This window comes from Penicillium brevicompactum, assembly GCF_028827555.1.
Source record: "Penicillium brevicompactum strain IBT 35665 chromosome Unknown utg000004l_segment0_segment0, whole genome shotgun sequence".
Taxonomy (NCBI): domain Eukaryota; kingdom Fungi; phylum Ascomycota; class Eurotiomycetes; order Eurotiales; family Aspergillaceae; genus Penicillium; species Penicillium brevicompactum.
The window spans coordinates 805,940-826,013 of NW_026623207.1; the positions used below are offsets into that span (position 1 = coordinate 805,940).

At 47.5% G+C, this 20,074-nt stretch overlaps 6 protein-coding genes across 6 annotated transcripts; 2 read left to right on the forward strand and 4 right to left on the reverse strand.

Annotated features, from left to right (window-relative positions):
* Positions 1 to 726: 726 nt before the first annotated feature.
* On the reverse strand, positions 727 to 1,133 carry N7506_005774 (uncharacterized protein; the record flags this gene model as incomplete). Its single annotated transcript, XM_056955067.1, has 2 exons — positions 727 to 864; positions 915 to 1,133. The coding sequence occupies 2 exons, from the start codon at positions 1,131 to 1,133 to the stop codon at positions 727 to 729; spliced, it is 357 nt and encodes a 118-aa protein (XP_056812044.1).
* A 2,853-nt stretch (positions 1,134 to 3,986) lies between these two features.
* Positions 3,987 to 6,526, reverse strand: N7506_005775 (uncharacterized protein; the record flags this gene model as incomplete). The annotated part of the gene is made up of 9 exons (XM_056955068.1): positions 3,987 to 4,169; positions 4,233 to 4,293; positions 4,347 to 4,516; positions 4,575 to 4,928; positions 4,980 to 5,123; positions 5,176 to 6,027; positions 6,110 to 6,162; positions 6,221 to 6,352; positions 6,412 to 6,526. 9 exons carry the CDS (start codon positions 6,524 to 6,526, stop codon positions 3,987 to 3,989), a joined length of 2,064 nt encoding a protein of 687 aa, XP_056812045.1.
* A 1,555-nt stretch (positions 6,527 to 8,081) lies between these two features.
* N7506_005776 (uncharacterized protein) lies at positions 8,082 to 10,073 on the reverse strand (the record flags this gene model as incomplete). Its single annotated transcript, XM_056955069.1, has 1 exon — positions 8,082 to 10,073. One exon carries the CDS (start codon positions 10,071 to 10,073, stop codon positions 8,082 to 8,084), a length of 1,992 nt encoding a protein of 663 aa, XP_056812046.1.
* Positions 10,074 to 10,236: 163 nt separating this feature from the next.
* N7506_005777 (heavy-metal-associated domain-containing protein) lies at positions 10,237 to 11,735 on the reverse strand (the record flags this gene model as incomplete). The annotated part of the gene is made up of 2 exons (XM_056955070.1): positions 10,237 to 11,276; positions 11,327 to 11,735. The coding sequence occupies 2 exons, from the start codon at positions 11,733 to 11,735 to the stop codon at positions 10,237 to 10,239; spliced, it is 1,449 nt and encodes a 482-aa protein (XP_056812047.1).
* Positions 11,736 to 15,129: 3,394 nt separating this feature from the next.
* Positions 15,130 to 15,940, forward strand: N7506_005778 (O-methyltransferase; the record flags this gene model as incomplete). Its single annotated transcript, XM_056955071.1, has 2 exons — positions 15,130 to 15,655; positions 15,732 to 15,940. The coding sequence occupies 2 exons, from the start codon at positions 15,130 to 15,132 to the stop codon at positions 15,938 to 15,940; spliced, it is 735 nt and encodes a 244-aa protein (XP_056812048.1).
* A 3,466-nt stretch (positions 15,941 to 19,406) lies between these two features.
* N7506_005779 (uncharacterized protein) lies at positions 19,407 to 19,985 on the forward strand (the record flags this gene model as incomplete). The annotated part of the gene is made up of 1 exon (XM_056955072.1): positions 19,407 to 19,985. One exon carries the CDS (start codon positions 19,407 to 19,409, stop codon positions 19,983 to 19,985), a length of 579 nt encoding a protein of 192 aa, XP_056812049.1.
* Between the last annotated feature and the right edge of the window lie 89 nt (positions 19,986 to 20,074).

Sequence of the window (20,074 nt, forward strand, 5' to 3'; positions counted from 1 at the left end):
CCGGAGATCCCGGCCCTATGATCCTCCTGCACTGTTAAGGAAATACACGAGTGCACAATAAGTGGAGGACACGGACCCACACCGCGGATTTGTGTTCCCCTGAACGCGAGGAAGCCATCTTTTGCTTTCTCGCGCTACGTCTTGTATCTAGAGTCAACTCTATTGTAGTTGTCCTAGTATTGATTATCCAGTCTTGAACCCACTGTCCTCATCCACGGATACGTGAGATCCCTCACCCTCACTCGTCCCAAGTTGATTACGGATATAAAACCTACTACCAACCTGGGTTTAGTGGTACTCGTATTAGGGACGATTGTGGACGGTTGAGCAAAGACTTGATTGGCTTAGTTGCCCCACCTCTTCCAGATTGGTCACCTCCTCGGCAGAAAGCCGACTGAGAATCAATTCCAAGGACGGTGTTTAGGCACAGTACGGAGTAAAATAGCCGCAATCTTCCCCAGAACAAACCAGCGGGATAACATCCCTTGCTTGGTGTACGCATTCTTGCGTTGGCCTGCGGCTCCGGTGTGGTGTTTTCTAACTAGACTATCTACATCTATCTACATGAATCAATTGACTTTTGCTTTTCGAGCATGACCTGTGCCCATTATTTTTCTTTTTTCTAAAGAGCTAAATCGTGAAGCCACAAGAGGCGTGGTTCCTAGTGTTACCTCCAGCCCCATTGAGGAAATATCGATCCTAAGGCTGGGAGGATTAATTCTATTTTTAACCGTCCATTTGCTGATTATTTGCAGTTATCTCGCCCTCGAGTGTGACGTCATCTTCAGATTGTGCAATATCGCTCTTTCCAGCCCGTTCCAAGTCCTTTTCTGTGACTAAATTTGGGGTCGGATAGTAAGAGCCCTTGGAGTGTCAGCGTTCTTTTCCTTCCGGCCAAAAGATCTGTAACCTACTAGCTGTGTGCCAAGGAACCCCCAAAACCCTGAACTATCCGACAGGAGAAACACTTGGCCCGTCTCCCGAAGCCGGATACCCAAACAAACGTCTGCGTCACACATCTTACTATATTCACAAGCTTTTTTCATCAGGTTGGATTTGCGACGGCCTTGTTTTTGGCGCCTTGCCTTATTTTGCGAGTAAAGTTTAGATCGGGAGGTGGTTGTAGCAGTCATTGGGAGTTAGTGGCCGATTGTATACCCGAGGTGCTAGCCAAGTCTAATGATAATCTTACCGCGAGAAATAGACGAGAGCGTTCTCTTTAAGTCGTAACGTCTTTGACAAAAAGTCGATTTCAATGAAGGGATTTAAAAATGGACAATTTTCGGATTCTTCACGTTCAAAATTGAACTCACTAGAAAAGAACAGCCATTCCAGTACACCTATCTGCTATGCAACAGCGTATGTTCTATTTCGAGGCGTCGCTCCCCAAGTTAACCAGTCTCCTCGACCGTCTAAAGATGAACATTCGTGGTGAAAGTTGTCCACCAAAGCATTGCATTGGCCTGATCCTCTGCCCTGACAAACTGACGGAGATATAGTTGATCCGAACATCTAGACAGATGGCTCTAACGTGTTACATAAGATAACATTTAAGTGGACAATCAACCCTGTTAGTATCTCAACCAAATGGGGGGATCATTAGTCATGCAACGTCCTCGCTGCTGGTTAAAAATAGAACTCTGACTGGCAGCCGAAAAAAAATGACTGGCCAAAAGTGGATTCTCTCTGGTTTATTACTACTCTAGTTTCAGTAACTAACTACCAATCCTCATGGTTTCGTGATACACGTGATTCCATTAGTAATAAAAACTAGAGTAGGGAGTTCATACAGTACTCCTGAGACCGCGTGGCCAAAATTGGATTTTCTCTGGTTTTAATACATTACCCTTGTACTATTCATATCTCACGTGTCCATACTTCTTGGGGACCGCATGTCTAAAAATGGATATGTTGGTTTTTAAACCACTGGGGTTTTACAACTGTAGTTTTAATACTACCGTAGTTTAAATACTGTTACGGTCTATCCCCAGTAGCACAATACACTTGCACCCTTGCGGTAGAAATCCCTTGGGAGAACTTGCCCTTGAGTATCCAGTTACCCGAGTATTATTTCGTCACTTAACCGTAAAATATAATGTAATTTAGACATTTGAGACACAAATACAGTATATTTATCTCCATTACTACTCAAAAATTAAATGTACCACAGTATCCTTTCGGAAACATACTCCCGTTGGGAAGAGCACTTTAATTCAAGTTTATCCGTACCGCGCCGGTTAGGCTGTGAGAGATCCCCCACTAGTGGCCCTAGTTTTATTGTACATAGGCGGCCCCAAGAACTGCATTTGCTCAGTAGTCCGAGTGGCTACCGCCAGGACCGTCCTACCCAAGCTAGGCTACTTTCAGTTGCCCTGCGAGGTAGCGTACAGCCAACTACACTACCACTGGGATAGAAAACCTAATCATTCCTCATTAGCAGGGCGTAATTGGGAAGAATCACAGTTATTGAATTCCCAAACCCCAATTCTACCTAGTTTTGCAGTCTCATCGAGCAATCTGTGACAGTAACCGAGATGTTTCCCAGAATACCACTCTCGTGAACATGGGACACGTTCAACAGATACTCTTCACTATCGACGTTTGTCACGTTGAACCGATTTCCGATCCGAGTCCAGGGACCATTCCAATGCAATGTTGCTATTCGATGGTCATCATTTGAGGTATAAATCCACGCTGCCCTCCACTCCTACTCGGTAGGTTGCGCTGCCGCAAAAAGATATTGTTCCTTTCTGGCCACGTGGGATCACTGTTTTGTCCACGTCTTCGGGTGACAGAAGCTTAAGATTCTCGCGATTTTCGTATGCTCGACCACTTTTCCCGAAAATGTTAGTTCGATTTTGGTGCCTGAACGGTAAGTAGCTTTCATATACCATTTTGTGACGGTGTTTTTGATGGCGATGTCGCCCTCCTGAAGATTGTTGGCGACTTCTATGGAAAGGCACTGTGTAACACGATGATCCATCCTATACGATCTTAGCTGATTCGAGTATGGATATGAGTCAAGATAAAAGCAATTCAGCGACACAGGAACAAGGACAGGTTGTGAAGTAATCTTGAATTAATATATACTTTCTTCTACAGTAAGTGCCTTTCGCCACTTGCCATTTACTGTAGAACTTTCTGTGGACGCATGGGCCATTGACTGGCGGCGATGTTTAGCTAACCAATGATCCGACAGTTTGGTCACTGGTGCGCGATTAGTGCGTAAGGTCGAAGTCATAGCGGTCTCGGTCAGCTTTGGCTTTGCTGATAAACAGAAGTTAAACTCAATATGCCGTCATTTTCCAATCACCGAGAGCCAGACGCGTTCGGATTCACATTCATCTATGCGCGATTAGTGCGTAAAATTACATGGGCCCGTGCGCGCATTCCGTACTGGTCTGGCTCATTGACCTACCTACGGTCTTCCGCCACAGCGCTAAGCCTGTCTCAATAAGCCACCAATAAAGGACGCTACCTTAACAGCATACTGTATTGGATAATCATATGGAAAAAGTCAAATTTTGGGCAGCTAATTGAAGCCCAGGACTCAATTTCTTGGCTTTGGATCCTCAGTGGCCGGTGCCGCCGATAAAGATGAATTTTAAAGACCCACAATGACACCGCAAAAGTTTCAAATACCGACTTTTCTGCCAAGGTGATTTCAAAAGTTGTGCCGATGCGGCTGGTATCGGGCCTCTAAGCACCAACTGAGAATCCCAAGTCTGATGTCTGATGACATTAGTATTTGACCGCGTTCTATTAGACTAATTCGTTGGGATTTGGTCGACTCCTGCACTCACCATAGAATAATTAATTTTCTTCTACCCCTTTTACCAAGAGTTTTAATGTAGTAGTATGTAAATCTAATACAGCTCGATCCTGTTCCTGGTTGGTGCCCAGCTGCGCCGTCTTGTACATGCTAATCAATCTATCATGTCGGAGAATTATGGGTTAGACCCAAACTTCATCCGCCGTTGCGACTATTACACGAAGAAAAACAAAACAATAAACGAGATAACAGTGGTGAATAATGGCACCGCATTGCCAACGGCAATGGGTAAACTGCCGCCAGACGTAGTCGACGAGCTGATCGTTGAGTTGTGTAATGATCCGACCAACGCCTGGAGCCGGTCTTCGCCTTCGACTAGGACCAGCGCCATCCCGCTCTGCAAGCATAGTTAGCATAATTAGCATAATTTGTTCGAATACAAAAAGAAGATGAAACGAACCACAATATGCCACTGGATATGGCAGTGAAGTATCCATGCCCCGGGATTATCGGTCACGTAGCTATTTCTAAATTAGTCACGTCGCAGCAGGAGCATTCTACATAGAAGGCTCACCGAATTGCTAGCCATCCTGATGGCGGCACATTTGCTGTGTCCCTATATGGTGGATCATCAAGATTGATAATGGACGATGGTGCTTCCGCTATGGTCTGATAAGGAAACGAACCACTGCCGGAACCCAGCACCCAAAACTTGTGGCCGTGAAGGTGCATTGGATGGCCCATCTGCCGCAGGGTTAGTCAAACGTTAATCACTCACTGCTCACGGGATGTTATCACGCACAGTATCCATTGAGTCATTAGCGATATTCATTACAATATCAATAGACGAGTTCGAAGGCATGTGTAGAGTAGTGCTTGCGTTCCAGCGATCTGAAGCATTTCCATATATAATTGGAATCTCGGCCTCAGCATACGGGTCCTTGTTGACAACCCAGGTCACAATACCAGTCTGATTGATTGTAAATTGCTGCGTGAGATCCGCAGCTTTAGAGGACGGCGGCCGATTACCTTCAAAAGGCGATAGTCGCGTCTCAGCCAGTTCACGGGCCCCATTTTTGGCTGAGCCATTTGTCCGCATCCAAATGAACGCCGGGTCGATTGAAAGGTCTGACGAAGGCATATCCATTCCAGCTACCTGTATGTGACGTCAGCAGGGTACCGAACGGGCGAAACGATAGTTACTCACAACGTAGGAAACTACAGCCTGACCTTCCAGGACCTGCTGCATATCACCATTGGGATAAGTTGCGAACCTGAGGTAGTAATTACCAGGTTGCTGATCGAGCTTAATCATTACGGAGTATCGCTGACCCAGGGCAATTTCCAAAACCTGGGAAGGTTAGAGCGAGAGCAGGTTCCATGGTACTGGGTGAAAGACTCACTTTCACCTCCTGCGGTTTAACATAAAGGCCATCGGCAGCATAAATATACATCGAGTGCCGGTCGAGGGATACCCTGAGAGCACTGACTCCTCCAGAGTTGACCAGATTGAGGGCAAGCCACCCCTGCGAAGCATTCGCTGAGATAAGCAGCTGGGGTGATGTAGTATTCTCGCATGTGTCTGGCGCCAATGAGCTAGTATTGTACCCCGGTAGAAACAGCATAGGCGGCGTACAGCCCCGAGCACTCAGTCGCATTTCCTGGCCCATACCTCCTGAGCTGGCCATTCCTGTCTGGTCTGCCATGGATACTGACGGCTTCATTGTAGAGACTGCCATCTGGCTACCGCTAGAGTCGCTCATGCTGCCGTCCATCCGTTTGACCATTCCGGACATTTCCATTTCCGCAGACGTGGTTGTCGGCGTTGTTGTTGCAGAAGACTCCTGAACTGTAGTCGGGTCCGAACTTATCCCTAAACCAGGGCCAGCGTCGAGGATGTACTTTGGCAGACATTCCACCCGACCAAGTCCATTCGCGAGAATGCTATCAACACAGCCAGGGAAGGCACCCGTTTGAAGATAGCGCGCAAATATCGTGTCGGAAACTTCATGGGTCCAGTCATTCAAGAGTATAGGGACAGCGTCCTTTTCAGCCTGTAACATCTGATCACGATCAGATTTATAATCCGGAAGTTCCTCGAAAGACCGACGGCGGGACGGTGCTGGCCGGATCAAAAAGGGTCCGCGTATGGCATCGTCGTAGTACGCGCGAAAGTGAGAATGATACCAGTAGAATCCGTACTCATTCTTCAAGGAAAAGCGGTAGGTGAAATTCCCCCCGGGCGGTATCGGATACTAACAAGGTGGAATGAGTGAATATCGCCTAATGAATAGCCCCTTGCGGGAGTTGAGGGACCTTATAGCAATCAATACTCACCTGAGTAACCCCTGGGACACCATCCATGTCCGGTGTTCCACGTTGCAGTATCCCTTCACGAAACGAGTTAAGAACAGACTGGGTAGAGTGTCTCTCCCATATTTAACATACCATGCCAGTGGATCGTAGTGTTAACGGGTAAGTCATTCTTGACGAACACTTCCACATCGTCTCCCTCGTCAACGTCGATTATCGGTCCTGGCTGTAGACCATTGATAAGATAGACCGTACGAGAAAATCCGTCTGGCAAGATATATCAGCCATCTGGTTCCTGGTAACCATCGGACAGTGGGCACACAAACCTGGACTACGCACAGCACTGTGCACAGTGAAATTGAAGGTCCGCAAACGGGCGAAAGCGCCATTTACGGCAAGGAAAGTAAGCAGTGCATAAAGATGGAACGCGAAGGACACCATTTTCAAAATAGCTGCAAGTGAGTCCTGGTGTTGGGGAAGCGAAGGCTGAGTATTTAAGATGTGTTCCGGTCGCGTCGATGGCCCTTGCGAGCCACTGTTCCAGGGCGTGGGCTTTTGCGACTTCAAGGGCCCTTGGTGCTGTACCTCGCCCACTCATTCATTGATGAGGATTAGGAGGCGAAATAGACTAGCCCGCTTTGGGTAAGACTAGGCGGTTTAGGTTTGTCCTATCACTCAAAACAGTCATATGTGGCAGTGCAAACTCTCGTTGCCGCCTGCAACCATCTGAAACTCTTGAAACCGGATTGGCTGCTTACACTATCATAGAAATCTTATGCTCAGCCTGCAGCTAGTGACAATAGTACTATTTAGCTGTCGCAAGGTAACTAACTATAGATTTCTATGACGTAATTTCACGCACTAATCGCGCATAAATCAACGTGGAGGAAAATGGTCTCTCTAGAGGAACCTCGGACGTTGTGGGTGGGCAGGAAGCCACGGGAATACGGTTATCATGTCACACTGTGTGTCGGATAGCGCGCTTTAGGAACGGTTGACTTGAGTAAGCAAGCACCTTGCAATAGATGTAACGGACTAAGTGAATGTTTATCCGATACATTTTTATAACACATGTAAATCTAAGCGCATTCGCATGACGAGGGCTAGTGACTGGGAGCCTGAAAGCCGCCTTAATTTGCCAAGACCCGTATCTTGGCGTTAGGGGATTGTGTGACGTGTTCAGTTGATTCGGTTGCAGCCTTAACCCCGGGCTTAGACGCCCTCGCTCTGTCCTGCCTGCAGCTTGCGTGTGCAGTATACGACACAATCGTTAAATTTCAGCTACTTCGGACATAGGCCCACTGGGACACCCTTAGCTAATAACGGAGCCCACTGCGTTGGCATACGCTATTAGATCTACGTGATTAGTGCCCGAATTTGTCACAGAGCTGGACCACAGCCACTTAATTGCACTTGCGGAGTAACAGACTTATACTGCATACATTATTGCCCAAACCATGTATTCCATGTTTGAGGAAGCGTTAAAGGGACAGGGTGGGTCCACTAGGGACGGTCTTTCTCAATGCACAACTGCCCTTCAGTTCATGTTTTAGCTTAACGCTCAAGAGGAAAAAGAACCTAGTCTAGGCTTTATGAATTGGCATCTATTCGGACTTCCTTTCTTGACCGACGTGATATCCTGGGGACCAATTTAAAAGTGGCTACAGCAAATAGGTGTGGAGTTATTAAGGATAATAATATTCTCAGATGTCCGGAGTTCGTTCATTGAAGAGCCTAACTATTCAGACCGGCTCGCTTATTCCTTGAGGCCTCCCTTTCTAACATGGGAAAAAAGGGACAACACGAAGATTATGTGGAGGCGAGTGACTATCGGATACACATCGTATCCACAACATGACTGTAAATACGCTTCTTGGGATCTTGAGCCTTGAGTGCAATGCAATGTATTAGACTCTCCGACTATCAAGATGTCCTATATAACACGAAATGACCACTTGGCCAGCACAATCTGACAAAACACCGTTCCAAACTTGTATTACTGTTTGCTCCATGTCTTGCCCCTGAAGCCGACCAAAGGCAACCGGGCTCTCATGAGCAGACTGCTACAGATGACACTGACACTACTCAATGCCATAGCAAGGCTCGCCCACACTGGGTCCAAACGGACATGTTTGCCGTTGCTCACAATGGGATAGAAGACACCAGCTGCGACGGGCACGGCAATGCAGTTATAGATCAATGCCCAGACAAAATTGAACTTGACCCGACGGAAAACTACACGACTGAGGTCGATCAGGGTTAGGAGCGACGTCAGACCGGAGGAGACAAGCACGAATTCAGCCGCGGAGATGGCAATGTCCGAGCCCGATCCAATAGCGATGCCAACGTCTGCAGCTGTAAGCGCGGGAGAATCGTTGATACCATCACCGACCATGGCCACGATCGCCCGTTTCGTACTGGGGACTGCCTGGTTGCCGAACCAACTACAACGGGTGGGCTTTTGCAAGACGCGTTGCAAATATCGCACTTTCTCTGCCTTTTCCTCTGGGAGAATGCCTGCTATGATATTGTCGGGAGGGATTCCAACTATTTTGCCAACCGCGTTGGCAGTTGTGGGATTGTCTCCAGAGAGCATCCAAACATCGACACCCCTATCGCGAAGAGCCAGCAGGACACCCTTAGCCTCTGGCCGGACCGGGTCGGCGACAGCCAGTATGATTGACAACTGCCATAGGACGGAGTCGTCGGCAGCTTGGGCGCGGGTGCCAACCAACACGACCGATTTGGCCTCGTGTTTCCATGCCATGAGCGTTTCCAAGTTAGCCGACGAGATGACGATGTTGTGATCCAACATCAGCGCCTCATTGCCAACGATCACCTCGAGACTGGTGGTGGCATCTTGACTGGGACGTGTGAAGAGACCCTTGAGACCCTTGCCTGGTATTTCATGCGCAGAGACGGTTTTTAGAACTGAATGCTGCTGAGTAGCGGCGAAAGTTACCATAGCTTTGGCGATTGGATGACTGCTGCCTTGTTCAAGTTCCAAAACTGCGCCCCAGACGTCGACAAGATTGCTTTCCTCATAGGCGACTACATGATTGGTGATCAACGGCTCTCCGCCCTCAGTGATCGTGCCGGTTTTGTCGAAGACAACGCAATCAAGCTGGCTTGCTTCCTGGAAAGCTTCACCACCTCCCTTGACAAGGATACCGTGCCGGGCGGCCAACCCACCACCAACAAACAGAGCTGTCGGGGCAGCAAGTCCAATTCCACAGGGACAGGCAACGACAAAGACAGAGATGGCAAACTGCAACGACCAAAACTCCCATCCTCCAGGGCCATCTTGCCAAGCTTCTGGCAGGCGGCCTGAAAGCCCGAGGCCTAACCAGATCAACCAATCCGCGACGGCGATCAAAGTCACGACGGGAACAAAATAGCTTGTGAGAAGGTCAGCAGTCCGCTCAATCGGTGCTCTTCGAATCTGGCCCTCTCGCACGGCACTGATGACTTGGTCCAGCATCGAGTCACCGGAAAGACGAATGATCTTTATCGTGACGGGATCGGCTTGATTAATGGTTCCAGAGAAGACTTCATCACCGACCGACTTCTCCACGGGCAGGGATTCGCCAGTCAAACTTGATTCGTCGAAGCGGGATACTCCAGTAATGATCGTTCCATCGTATGGCGGGGAGGCACCGTTGGCAACTCGAACCAGGTCGCCGAACTCCAGCTGGTCAATTGGAACGGTGGATGTGGTCTCTGCTTGGTCTTTATGGGACGGCGTGATCAGAACCGCTTCCGTGGGCCGTAACTTGCCGAGTAAGCCAACGGCATCACCGGCCTTTGCCTTGCTGTAGGCTTCGAGCAAGCGGCCTATCATCAAGAACATAGTCAGGAAGACGACCGAGTCAAAGAAAGTTTCGGTATAGTGCATTGCCGAGTCGGCAGGTTGGGTGGCATTGATAGCGAGAACGGCGATCGAAGCGAAGTAGGCGATCGATGTACCCAAAGACATGAGCATATCCATACTTCCGAAGCGTAGAATCGGCGGAGAATCGGCGTTTTACTTCCAGGTCGCCAGAGGGCTACGAGCTCATGCATCGTCTTTCGATGGAACAGCCCGGCGGAGTAGAAGTAAACTGGGGTAGCCATGATGAAAAGAGCCCATTCCATGGTGTTGCCTGTCCAGCCTATATAGGCTCGTTCAGGTATTTCTTGCCCGGGTTATTATTAGACACCAACGACATGTAGACGATACCAATGGTGAAGGTCGGAATTGCGGTCAACGCAGCGAGAACCAAACGTCTAGCAATGGACCACTGGTGTCGACGATGCATGGCCTGTGAACGTTCCTCCAACGTGGGCGGATGATAAATTGACACCGTGAAGGCCTTGTCCACATTAGCGATGGTGCGTAGGATGTCGCGGATGGTGCGCTTTGGTATTTCGGGGACATATCGTATCTTGAATCGGGGCTGTTGGGAGGTGGGTAGCCCTAATAGCTCGACCTTGTCGCCATATGTACTTGCCAAGGCATCGACAATTCGCTGGGGGCATTTATCACAATGCATGCCGTCCACTTGAATCTGGATCACGCGCACCGAGATCGGCGAGTTAAGTGAGACCTGGCTCGCGATATCACTCAGGGTGGCGGTATAACCCAACTCGCCGATGATCCTGGCAGTCTCCTCCAGATGATCTTTGCCAATGTACTCGACTGTGGCGCAGCCCGACACAAGGTTAACATCGACCTTGGTGATCCATTCATATTGGTTCAGCGTGTCCGTGACTTTTCCAACGCAAGAGCTGCAACTCATGCCCTTGATGATATAGGATGCGCGCCAGGCGTCGTCTGCCGCCGGTGCAGATCGAGGAGCGGGTCTTTGGGGTCGAATCTCCTCAGTGTCCACCATCTCTACTTCGAACCAAGATCCTCGAATGGTCTCAAGTATCTCGTCCACGTGCGCGCGGTCGGAGAGGACCAGGACTGCACTACTAGTCAAGAGGTTCACATCCATCGACAGGATCCACGGTCGGCCTTGTAAGACGCCTGTGATTTTTCCCACGCAGGAACTGCACGACATGCCACTTATCGCAAGGGAGATACGATACTTGATTCCTGTAGTGCGATCGTCCATGACAGAGGTCAACGTGTCGCCACTGGGTAGCGTGCCCGTCGTCGAGCTAGTCACGGACGGCAGCTCTCTCTCCGCCGTCTTCGTGGGAAGAGCTGCCAGCTGTGTCAAGCAGGCCTCGCATTGACGAATGTGCTTTTCTGACTGGCAATGGACATCTTTTTTTCACTGGCGCGCTTGAAGGTCGACCCAGAGGAGTAGTTTTGGGCTTCTATGTCGCCATTATGGGAGTCCGACTGCACGATGTTGTCTAGCTCAAAGCCGGCATGTGTGAGGGGGCGCGCGATGCGGGAGGCACTGAGTGTGATGGGATGCACGACCTTGATCTCATGAAGGACGATGGAGGTTGCAACAGAAAAGGGAGCAGGCCTGAGAGTAGAAAGGAGTTCTTGCACGGTTACAACACAAGATGGACAATGGAGGTTGTCCACGAGAATCGTGGTAAGCCTCGACTGAGATGGGAAGTCACTCATGCTCAGAAAAAACGGCGCAAAAGTAGATGAATTTGAAGTGTTCAAGCCCCAGAAGATTAGGGATATGATTATTGCGAACATGAATGGCAAAAGTCAGAGAGAAGGAGGTGGCGCCATATAAGTTAGATTTATGGCGTCCATAATTCCGTTGGTCCAAGAGGCAAAGTGTTGACCCCTTTCTAGTCTCAGCCGCAAAAAATTTGAATGGACAGGAACATTACGTAGGGCCGCTAACGCGATATTCACGCGGAGCCCAAGTATTCCATCCTCCATACAGTGGCCACCAAGTCAACTATGTGGGTCCAAAAGCCTAATCGGCTTGCGGGAATTGTGCGTGGCGTGCGGGATGACAAACCCGATTTTCAAGATTCTCTAGCGATTTTGATAGACTTTTGATAAGGTTCCGGGCTGAGATGCCATTTCACTGGCGAGGGTAGACCTGACGGATCTGACGATCGGATGATGCTGTGGAAGATCTCCTATTCCAAGCTGGCTTGTCGGTATTCGTGTTTTCGTGGATGGTGGTATCCACTTGCGCTAAGTCTATAGATCAGGGCTTAAAACGGATGATGCAAACAATGGTGAAAACGGTGAAGTAGTTTTAAACAACATCCTTTCTCTGACACTGGGAAACTGTGTGTAGATAGACCAGCTAGTTCGAGCGATCTGATTGGCGGAGACCAAAGGTTATGAGGGCAGGCACTGCACCTCCAGCACTTCTTCCTTCCCTCTTCTCTCCAGTCTCAGTATTCGCTGCAGAATGCACTCTTACAGTATCCCGAAGAATAGGCTCTTGTCACACTTTCGTAGAGAGTTAGGGTGATTAAAAAGAGTTGGCCCAACACCTTGCCCACTCAATGCACAAAGTCATGTGCTTTCCTATTATCCTCGCACCCGCCCAGGTCTTTAGCAAGAATTATTTCAACCTAGTCAGTCTGCCTACAAGCCAAGTACTGTGATATGACACACAGTACTTGGCTCTTTTAGGCGCAGCTCGATTTGCCGGCAGAATCTCTATGGTAGTCAGTCGGGATAGCTGATGCACTATTGGGGCAGTCCAAAGTCCACTGGCTACAGTATGCTCTCAATGATATCACAGTTCTATGATCTATATAAACACCCCTACAGAGGTCGGTTGTTCAACTTAACGGGCACATTAATCCGAAGTTCTAAATTCGACCAGCTCGCATTCATCTCTTCTGTCAACCTCAATTGAATAGCAGTTTTTTGCTATTTTTGGCATCCCGCCCCGATTTTACTCTGAAAAATTCAGCTTACTGTACTCATGTGAAGGTACTTAAGCATGATCGAAGGCGACTCATGACTTGTTTATCACTTGAATATTGGCATGTGGGTTCAGAGGCGGATGTACCGGCGCTGCGGGATTTTTCGCCAGTTTAGCGCATTCTGTCATGGCATATTAGCAAGACCCAGACAAGTCTACGAATAAGATATATTTAGCTACATAGTTACGTGATATTACGGTGAGCCGGTCTGTGGAGAGGCGTTTTTGGAGTCCAGGGGTCGCGGGGTGGCGGGATGAAGGTCGCGGGATGGTCCAGTCCGGTTCTGACCGGTTTGATACCGATGTAAATCAGTAAACCAAATAGGTCGCGGGGTCGCTGAAAAAGGTCGCTGTCAGGTTGAATTAGATTATTTTGAAATTTTTCATGTTTTTATGAGAAATTCAAAGTTACTCGATTAAAACTAGGCTTCCCATCCCGCGACCTCCACACAGCGACCTCTTACAGCTAATAATCTAGTAAGCATAAGGAAAAATTGCGATATTATAGTGAGCTCCCAGTCTGTTCCGGATTATACTAGAGTCGTAGACCCTATAGTTGGTAACAGGCTGTAATAAGGGGTTATGAATTAAATTGAATCGATCTAGTTAGTTTGGAAGTAAGTTATTTAGACTACAAATGCTAAAATAGGTACTCAGAAGACTAGGCTGTATTTGGTTTATATTAGTTAGCTTGGAACCATTAGGTATCACTTAGTAGTTTCAGTTGGTCTTGAAGTAATTCAATGTGTACGATATAACTTATAAGTCTGCGATTTACTAGATATCCTATTTATTCTCAATCCTAGAGGTATTCGCTAATAAAGATAGTAAATATGATCTGATAACGTGATAACATAAGTAAGTTTGCTAGTTATCAGGGGCCTAAGGCAGCTGGATTAGGACTGGAAGTTTCCGGTTATATCAGTATATGGATTCTTCCGGCATAGGCAAACTAAGCAATCTCTACTGATTTGGTTCTAATTGAATAGATAAGGAATTATTTAGGTAAACCAAAGGAGAGACCAAAATACTCTATCTTATTTTGAATATCACTAGTAGATTCTAAATTATTTTAAGATTTCTATTTGAGGAAAGATCTAAGAGGCCACTTTTACTTAGCATTTATTACTGAGATATGTATATCAGTCTTGATAATCGAAATCTAGATTATAATCTGATGGACATAGATTCCAAAAAGAAATTGAGTTTGACCAATAATAGACGGAGGGATCTAATCCTTAGTACCTTCTAATTACTTTCTAATTAAATTCCATTTCTTACCAGTTCAATTTCATAACCCCCTATTACAGCCTGTTACCAACTATAGGGTCTACGACTCCAGTATAATCCGGAACAGACTGGGAGCTCACTATAATATCGCAATTTTTCCTTATGCTTACTAGATTATTAGCTGTAAGAGGTCGCTGTGTGGAGGTCGCGGGATGGGAAGCCTAGTTTTAATCGAGTAACTTTGAATTTCTCATAAAAACATGAAAAATTTCAAAATAATCTAATTCAACCTGACAGCGACCTTTTTCAGCGACCCCGCGACCTATTGGTTTACTGATTTACATCGGTATCAAACCGGTCAGAACCGGACTGGACCATCCCGCGACCTTCATCCCGCCACCCCGCGACCCAAGCACCCGCGTTTTTGCGTAGACTGCGTCAATTGTGCGTGTCACATGCTTGGATCATGCTGCTAAATCTGACTCATCAGCGTCCACAAGGGACTTCAGGGTAGCGATATGACCAGAGGAGCATGTTTGCGGCGTTGTACGGCACGATGACAAAAATGGGAACAACCCTTGTTCCTTAACTTATCCTTTCTTTTAGGTCTTTGTTTTAATGCTTACTGTTCTATACACAAGGAAATGTGTACTGTTAATAAATTCCAGTGCGTCGGGAAGCTGTGTGGAGGGAAAGCTCCCTGGGTTTCATTTGAATTGATCAAATCGTATCACGTCGGTGGCGGAAGCTGCTATTTCCCGAGCGAGCAAGGTTCATTACCCCGCCTCGGTAGCAAACTTCCGCGATGCGAAAGTTAACGGCAGATGGACCGCACGTCTGCTTCCCAAGGGTCGCCTATGCACTCCTATATATAATGCCGTTAAACAGCTTTTGCCGTGGTGATTATCGCAATAGTAATCGCCAATATCACCGTTTAGCTCAATGGAATTTAATACACCAATGCCTGTTATAGCCAACCCGAACGTGCACAAACTTCTTCGGAAACTACACGCCTTGTCGGAAGCGGAGGAGAGGTCTTTATCCCAGAGATTCTTCTACCTGTCTAGGCTGATTCGCTTCCTTCTTTTCGGGGAAATCTGGTCCGCCATTGCCGATACGCACATGCGTGACAAATTTGTTGCCTTGGATGCCGACAAATGCCATTTGATCTACCTGCTACTGAGAAGCACGGGAGCACGTTACGTGATCGAGGCAGGAACGAGTTTTGGGGTCTCAACGATATATCTTGCCTTAGCTGTGGGCCAGAATATACAGCAACAGAGAGTGGAGGGTTGCCATACCGCAGTTACTGGAAAGGTGATAGCTACAGAAAAGGAAAGATCTAAGGCGACTAAAGCAAGGGAGCATTGGAAGGAAGCTGGAAGTGAAGTGGAACAGTGGATCGAACTACGCGAAGGTGACGTGCTGGAGACATTGAAAGTCGACAGAGGGATGCCAGAGCAGGTCGACTTCCTGTTGCTTGACAGTAGGTTATTTTCTAATCGCTTTATCTTTCAAGTATGCAACAGTTTGCCATAGTTCCTGGCTGACAAAATACGTAGTCTGGACACCCCTCGCACTTCCAACCCTCAAGCTTGTTCAGCCAAGGCTGAAGCATGGCGCCATTGTCGTTACGGACAATGTGGGACTGGCCAAGTTCTTATACAAGGACTTTCTTAATTACATGCGCAATCCTGAGAACGGATTCAGAACCATTACGATGCCGTTCAGTGGAGGATTGGAACTGTCAGTGTATTTGCCACAAGTGTGAAGCTTTCATAAAGAGAGGGGGACATTTTCTCTTGCTAAAGTTGCCTGTCAGAGGTCTCTAAGTTACTTTGCTCCTGATGGGTGGGATTCGAAAAGATACTTTAAATCTTAATCTAGGGGACCGACACGCTTTCTAACTGATTCTGAGCCTCGCGACAATTTCACGTCTTCCAGAAAAATTTCTTCGCATTCTCTCCATAACAGATAACCTGTCTAACCAACCTGTCCGACCGATCTTTACCCTATGAACAGAAAGTACTGTAGAGAATAATTCCAGAGTTGCTTCCATGATAAATGAAAGACAAGAAAGCTCTTACATTATCGCGCAGGCGATGCACGAGCAGCCAGTACTTTTCGTCAAAGATGTTACGACTTAAAGAAAGCGCTCTCGTCTATCGTCCTTTTTCCTCGCGGTAAGATTACCATTAGACTTGGCTCGCAGACGTTTGTTTGGGTATACGACTTCGGCAGACGGGCCAAGTGTTTCTCCTGTCATCGGATGGTTCGGGATTTTGTGTTTCTTATCACACAAGCTAGTAGGTTGCAGAATCTTTTGGCCTGGTAGAAAAGAACGCTGACTCTCCAAAGGCTCTTAACTACTAGTTATCCGACCCCAAATTAGTCACAGAAAAGGACTTGGAAAGGGCTGGAAAAGGTAATATGGCACGATCTGAAGATGGCGTCACACACGAGGGCGAGACGACACCCGCCGCAAATAATCAGCAGACGGATGATTAAAAGTAGAATTGGTCCTCCCAACCCCAACTCTTTTTCTGCCCAAAAAATTCGTTGGTTCGAGGCCACCTTTACTATCAAGACAAGTTGATTAACTATATAACTACATTTTCCGAAAGCGGTTAGTATGTCGTGCGAGCAGCCAAAGTGTCGTGCGAGTAGCCTCACCCTATAACTAGTTAATGTACTTCCAATAACGTAATCCACAGACAAACGGGTCACACGGTCAAACGGGTCACCCCAAAACACATAGTAAATGTGAGAAAATTACAACTCTATATCTCAACAAATACATCTATTTAGGATAATATTTAGAGTATGATGGTCTAGACGGTATCACTAGTCCTATAGTGTGATTTTTTAAAATCAAGATCGGGGCACTGCATCAATTCTAATGCTCCAAATACCCAAAGGAGGGATGTCAATAGCGGAACACAAAAGGACCATGATTATCCTCAAAGATTTGCGGCAAAATCAGCCCTATTACGTGTTGCGCCCGCAACTTATCTTTCAGATGATCCCGGCGAGAGAGCATCCAAGGTAGCCATCGAAAATACAAAATATGCCGGCAAGTAATTCCCTGCAGCATGTTTCAAGTCCTGCAAATCGCAGCAAAATGAGGTTGACACTACGTTTAGTCATCTCCCTGGAAGCCAATCATCGACCCGTTGTTGAGAGCCTCGCCTATAGGAAGGCCACAGAGCCTACTTTCTTTGTACCTCCAAGCAGGTCACCCCGTGCTCCCGGTATTCACAATGTCAAAGTCATTGACCAGGGGAAACACACCCATGTAATATGGGGACCTGTGAATTACTGTATCCGGTTAGTTTTGCCATTTCGGGTTTAGCGCCCCAATACGCCGTCACGTAACCTCCCTTCAATGCCCTCCGACATAAAACACCCGTCTCCGCCGCTCGTCTTCCCCTTCTCTCACTTTTCCATTCTTCTACCTCTCTATCTTGCACTCATTGTTAAGCACCTGGGATTTTGCACGCCCAATCGGACTCGCCGACTGCCCCATCCACCCCTGTCACTTTTGGTCACAAACTGCGGCTGATCCCTTGTCTTTCCTCCACTTTCACTCCTGGGACCGAAGTTATTTTGCCCCATACTACGGTATCGATTATTCTTCTACAGATGCTCACACTACCTATTCAATCTATTCGTTCTACAAATACCCAAATTGCTCTTTATCTGTTCACCTGATCTTCATTGTGTCGGCGATTTGGTGGTTTACCACGTCTGCGCCCGCATTGGTGATGCATCCTCTGACCCGCTTCTTTGTTCCCCCCTGGTTGATCTCTACCTTGTTCTGTCGCGACTTGGTTGCCTGTTGACTGCAGGTGCTGCGCCTTGTCACAATCATCCAATGGCAATAATACCTCACCGATAGTCACACGCTCTTGTCCGAGCCTGTGGTCTAGAGCCAGCAGTGACGGCCGATTAGCATACTCAAGCCCTCAGCCTTGAGATGGACCCGAGAATAACTCTGATCCCGCAATAATTTTTGTCCTGTTGCTGAGAAAATGCAGACGACATGAAGATATCGATAGGGTTCTGGCGGATGGATCTCGCAGGTTTCTTATTTTCCCAGTATAGATTCGCCTCTCAATGAAGCCGACATGGTGTCGAGTACACGACTCTAAACCATCAGTACTCCCAATCCAGCATCCCTAGCTATGTATACCTTCATCTGAGGTTACATCACACAGACTCTGATGTCGCAAATCTACACGCAGCTCCCAGGAGCGCAGTGGCGCCTGACTTTTCTCATGAGTCACATCGGGTCTTTTCTGGTGGATGTGCCTCCACACGATGATATCGACTACTGGCGAAAGTAGCTCTGCTTCGTGATGAGATACATATGGTCTTCGGCTGTGAAAACCATCCATGACCAAATAATCACCCAGCGAATGAAGACCTGCTTCGATGACTACAGGGTTATAAAACATGAAAGCTGTGATGACTGTTGCAGCTAATCTTCGGTTTCTTTTGGTGTGCGGTCTCGCGACTTATTGTGATGATTTCGATCATTTGAAGATTAGTTGTCTTTTTTCCTGATAGACCCGCATAACCCAAGTAACTACCGCTAGCTCTGAATCTCATGTGGTGACTAGAGCACGTAATTCCGAATTGGGCAGCGACAGCGGCACTCGCTTCAGTGATTTAAGTCTCAATTCATAGCAAGTTCGCTGAGTGTCTTGGCGGCACCTTACCATGTGATCGTTGATACACCGCCCGCATTTCATGCCGGCATTATAAAGAGTAGCCTTGACGCGCTGTTGCCAGTTTCCCCTTTCAACCTTAATATTCCCTTTAACTCTTCGGACTGATTTGATCACTTCAGATACTCATCTATGCTCACAATGAAACATTGGTTAATACCTCGCTGTGTCATGCCCGATTTTACGTGGCCAGACAACGTCCGGCCGGTCTCTAGCGATCGAATACCATCGACTCCTCGGCCAACGCACCCACGGCTGCGTAAATTTTGGGGGTTTTTCCACAGATATCTGAGACGCTTTTCTCGATCTTATTGCGACTGGGTCGGAATATCCTATGATAATCAGATTGCTCAGCTTCCATTTGGATTGATCTTGAAATGGTCCGATGGTACTCGAATCGAGGAAGTGTTGTCTATGCAAGTTGCACGAAGAGCAGGTCTTCCAGTCCCAAGGGTGATCTGCTATGGCGAGCATACTGACACACCCCATGCACCGGTCTCGATTCTCATGACTCGCGTGCCCGGTGAAGAATTAGGCCAAGTTTTTGAATCCCTCAGTGACGAGGATAAAAATTCAATTCTAGAAGAGCTTAAAGGCTACCTAAAAATCATACGAGGGTGGTCAAGTCCCTGGGGTGGGCAAAGAATTTGCTCTCTTCGAGGTACCTCGATAAGGAGTGTCCGCCTTCCCGGTCATTTTGCTGGTCCATTTGAGTCAGAGGCAGATTTCAATGAGTACCTCATACGGCCTGCTTGGTCGGGTGGTTTCTCATCAGACACGGAATACAAAGATGCACTCAATCGCGTCAAAGTGATGGGAAGCTTGCCTCATCGCGTTGTTTTTACCCACGGAGATTTAAAGCACCATAACATTCTGGTACAAGGGGGCAAGATCACCGGATTTTTGGATTGGGAATCGGCAGGCTGGTACCCTGAATATTGGGACTTCACTACTGCTTTGAGGTTCACGCAGGAGGATTTTTGGTGGTACAGCTTTGTGATCAAACTCGGTGGAGACTCATATTTGGCAGAGATGGATTGTGAGAAGGCCTTGACTTCTCTGACCGGCGCTTCTTACTATTGGTAGACCAGTGATGTCTTATTGGCCTCTTTTGTATTCATGCTTTCTGTTTCAATCAACGTTCACCGACCATATTTCGAACCGCATACGCGAAA